The 4,066-nt window shown below is 42.4% G+C and overlaps 1 protein-coding gene across 3 annotated transcripts in view; it reads right to left on the reverse strand.

Moving 5' to 3' along the window:
- The window catches only part of LOC100533448 (pleurin precursor), a 59,180-nt gene that overhangs the window by 2,073 nt on the left and 53,041 nt on the right, over positions 1–4,066 (reverse strand). For 2 of the 3 annotated variants that reach the window (XM_013080679.2, XM_013080680.2), the window contains one exon: positions 405–911. In XM_013080679.2, the coding sequence (XP_012936133.1) occupies positions 405–897 (493 nt within the window). In that variant the 5' untranslated portion in view covers positions 898–911. 3 annotated transcript variants of the gene reach the window in all.

A 4,066-nucleotide genomic window follows, 5' to 3' on the forward strand; every position in this document is an offset into this window, starting at 1 on the left:
TCGTCTGTTTTGGGCCATAAGGAGTTTTTGGTATATCTTATAGCTAGTTCGGTTGTCTTTCTTTTGAAGAAAAAAGAGCCCATATATCATAGGTAGAACTCGGGATATTTGCGATTTAAAGAGGTGGTGGTAGTCTGGTGTCACTGATAAAATTAGCCAGACTATGGTCACCAAAATGTGGCTACTTCCGAAGCTTGAGTATTCATAGAAATTGCAAATTTACACTTTCATGACTGTGATTAACGTTTTTGTAGTAAAGATCACACACAATGTGTTTTTAAAAGGACGTAAAAGATGCTAAGCCGCCCCCCAAGCATGGGCACTTATATGACCCAATTGTGTTGCAAGTGCCGTAAAACTCTTTCTAAAACAAGACATCCAAATTCAGAAATGAAACCACTCACCATCTAGGTCAAAGGCGAGGAACATGAGCTCAAGCCCAATCTGGTTGTCAGCTTCCAATCTCTCGGCCGATCCATCCCCGAGCTCTTCTTCCACCGGCCCGTCCAGCCCCGTAATCTTCTGGAAAATCTTAGATCTCGCAGTCTGAAGACCTTCCTGGGAACCATCATCTCCCACCTGACTCCTTCGTCCTACCCTCGGGTAAGAACCGTACGCCGACTGCGTGAAAATCCCTCTCTTCACCGCCGGAGCGCCTGCCGAGAAATCGGAAAACCCTGAAGCCGTGTTCGGGTAAAGAATGTCCGTGCCAGCAGCTGCGCCGGGGGAATCCCGTCGTCCTATTCGCGGGTAATGGTTTCCGTTTCCGGTTGTGTAGAAGCTCCGACGCCCGATCCGGGGGTAGTCGCTGTCGCTGCCTTTGGTGTAGAACATTGCGCATGCGCTGCCCGTCAGGACGCACAGGGCCAGTAGGCTGCTGCTCACGTGGGACTGCATCTTGGGCTGTTTACCTGTTTGATATAAATGAAATATAATTAATGATAAATATAGTAAAGGATATCACGGAAACTTACAACATTCTCTTCCCAGCCAGGACATCCAACTTGCTGGAGATAGAAAGCTCTTTCTGCCCTCGACGCCCAAGAGGTACAAGAGGACACATAAAGGTAAGGAAAATGATAATGATGATGATAATAGTAATAGTAGTAGTAATAGTAATAGTAATAGTCACAGTAATAGTAATAGTAATGACCCACACTCGTAGCATACTATTCTATGCACTTAAAAACCATTTTTTTTTAAAAGAAATGACAACTTTCGTTTGTTCGAGTGTTTCTTTTGTGTGAGTAAAAAGAAGTACTTTGAATCCAGTAAACGCCATTTTGAGCAGAGAAAGCAAGGCAAACAGACGCAAAACAAAAGACGGACAGAAAAGAAGTAGGTGTCGGTAGCTTACTCCTTCTATCCTATAAAACATTAAAATTTGTCGTCCACATCTCCCCTCCTTCTATTTCGTGTTTGTTACTCGCTTGTAAAACCTCTCATCTTCGGCACTTATGTGACCTGATTGTGTTGCAAGTGCTTGAAACTCTCACTCAAACTAAAATATGCGTAAGACTCACAACTGCCACCCTTTGATAATTTGCACTTAAGTAATTTAAAAGAAAAATAAATTGAGGTACGTCACGATAACATGAAGCAAAATAGATAGAAAAAAAACAACATGGTAGGCTAGAATCCATATGGTGTGATTTGATCACATTCGATATAATTTTAAAAAACTTGACTAAACACTGAGAAGTTAGGTGAGATGACACAATGTAATACCTGCAAAATAATACAAAATAAAATTATCTAAATTGTGCCGATGCTGCCGTAATATATTTTGTATCATGACAATAGTGCTTTTTTTTTTTTGCAAACAAGATTTTTGGCCCATGTTCAATCTGACTATAACTGACTGCCTATATATACTCAACAACAAAAGTTACGCAAGTCATATAGCTACTTCAAGACCCGGGTGTTTAATAACCCATATTCGCTAGAATTTAGGCCATGACCGATTTTTTTTATTCTGTGATGCTGTGAGCTCATGTCACGAAGCTGTAAAAGGCTTACAGTATAAAATGATGTCACAATATGGTGGAGAAAAAAAAAATGCAAACCGAGTACTTTCTTGAGCATGCCAGTTGGTGAGCAGTTTTTATCCTCTGAAAAGTGTTCACCCGACCAAGGGATATAAATTGACAGGACGTAACGCTTCCTTCAGTCGAGTGTTTTGAGCCAGCGACCAAGCCACGACTCATCGAAGCAAACCGAGAAAGGGCTATCAGCAGATTGCAGGCAGGAGAGAGTCCAAAAGATGGGTCAATTGCCCTGGGTGTGTGCCTCTCAATAATATGTCACTCCGAAGACGTTTTCAAGTTACTGGAAGTACTCGTGATACTCACAGAACTGGCCAACCATGAGTGATGTCAGTACGCCAAGACCGTGCCCTTCAGTGGAATCACCTGCGAGACAGCTTCATGTGTGCTACTGAATCGGCCGGAAATCTCGTTGGAAACCTTGGGAGACCCATTTCAGGTCAGATTGTGCACCGCTGGCTTCGAGAAGGACAACTACAATGTCATCGACCTTTGAGACAAGCAGTCCCCTGTGCCAGATATCAGCAGTGAAGTTTAGCGTGGGCTCAGCAGCATGTGAGCTGGACCTGGCAAAAGTGGAGAAATGTCCTAGTCACTGACGAAAGCCATTTTTGCGTCAGTCGAGGAGATGCAAGAACCCGGATATGGAGAAGACCCAACCAACGGTTAGCTGACAACAACGTCCTGTAAGTCGATGTATGGTGTGGTTCCAGCATAATGATCTGGGGTGCAATCGGCCTAATCTAGCACTTGGGACCCGTTGTTTTCCAGAACATTGGACCTGGTCAAGGTAACAATGTTAATACACCGCGCTACATCCAACAGGTGCAGGCGGCTGTGGTCATGTCTCATTTCCAGCAACACCCGAACCTTATCCTACAACAGGAAAACGCCCGACCCCATACTGCTGGAGCTACAGCTGCCTTCTTACAATAGAACAATGTCAGGATGCTGCCATGGCCCCCAATGAGCTCAGACCTCAACCTGATTGAACACTACTGGGACCACATCCAAAGAGAACTGAATCATTTTCAGCCAAGACCAACAAAAGCACCTCAGCAGCAGCGAACCATCACACAAATCGGCGCAAATGTGAACATATTCATCACAGACTTGTGAGGTCAATGCCAAACAGATGCCAAGCTGTATTGAACGCAAATGGCGGGCACGCTCGCTATTGATTCAAAGCTGACATCACGACTTATGGACCTACCCTTTAACTCAAGTACATCATTTTTCACAGCAAATTCAAATTGTATCCTCTCCTAGGGGACTGTTAATCCTTACAGAGAAATCCTCTTCAATAAATGTGACCAAAAATCAATAATTTCACAAATTACTTACTAACGTTTTTATCTTCCTTCACATTGTATATCACTTGTGTTTCTTTTGTTGTTGGGTATAATAAGTTACTGTCATTACTGGTTTGTGCTAGAGTAAATGTAATCAACAATTTACGTGAACATTCGTTATTGTTTATTTTACATTATATTACTTATTCAGATTACCATTCTAATATGTGGTCACGTTAGATGATTCTGCATATGTTTGCTTGTGTGTCTGTGCGTTTGTATGTGTGTATGCACGCAGGCACGTGTGAGTGAGTGACCAATTGATAAATGTGACCAGAAGTACCCTATCTAATCAGAATTCAGTAAGCCACCATTGCTAGATAATCTCTCAGATAGCCCATTCTACTTGAGGATCCCTCATCACTAACAGCAGGACTTCGCCCCAACCACTTGCCACATTAAAAGTTAAACGACGCAGCTCCAGCTCGTTCCTCTAGTTGTCGGAAGCCATGGGAACGAATGCACTGATTTGAACTCATTCAGGCCACGCTGAGATTTTATTTGAGATTTGAGCGTGGGGGTGTTTTTGTTTGTTTTCTATTTTTGTTTCGGGTTTATTTGTTGGGAGTTTTTGTTTGTTTTTTGTTTTTCTTTTAGTACTTAAAAAAGGAACTATCATTACCTTATTCACACAGATTTTTAAAAAATCTCTTTTATGATTTATTCCTG

This window comes from Aplysia californica, unplaced genomic scaffold (genome assembly GCF_000002075.1).
Source record: "Aplysia californica isolate F4 #8 unplaced genomic scaffold, AplCal3.0 scaffold00096, whole genome shotgun sequence".
NCBI classification, from domain to species: Eukaryota; Metazoa; Mollusca; class Gastropoda; order Aplysiida; family Aplysiidae; genus Aplysia; species Aplysia californica.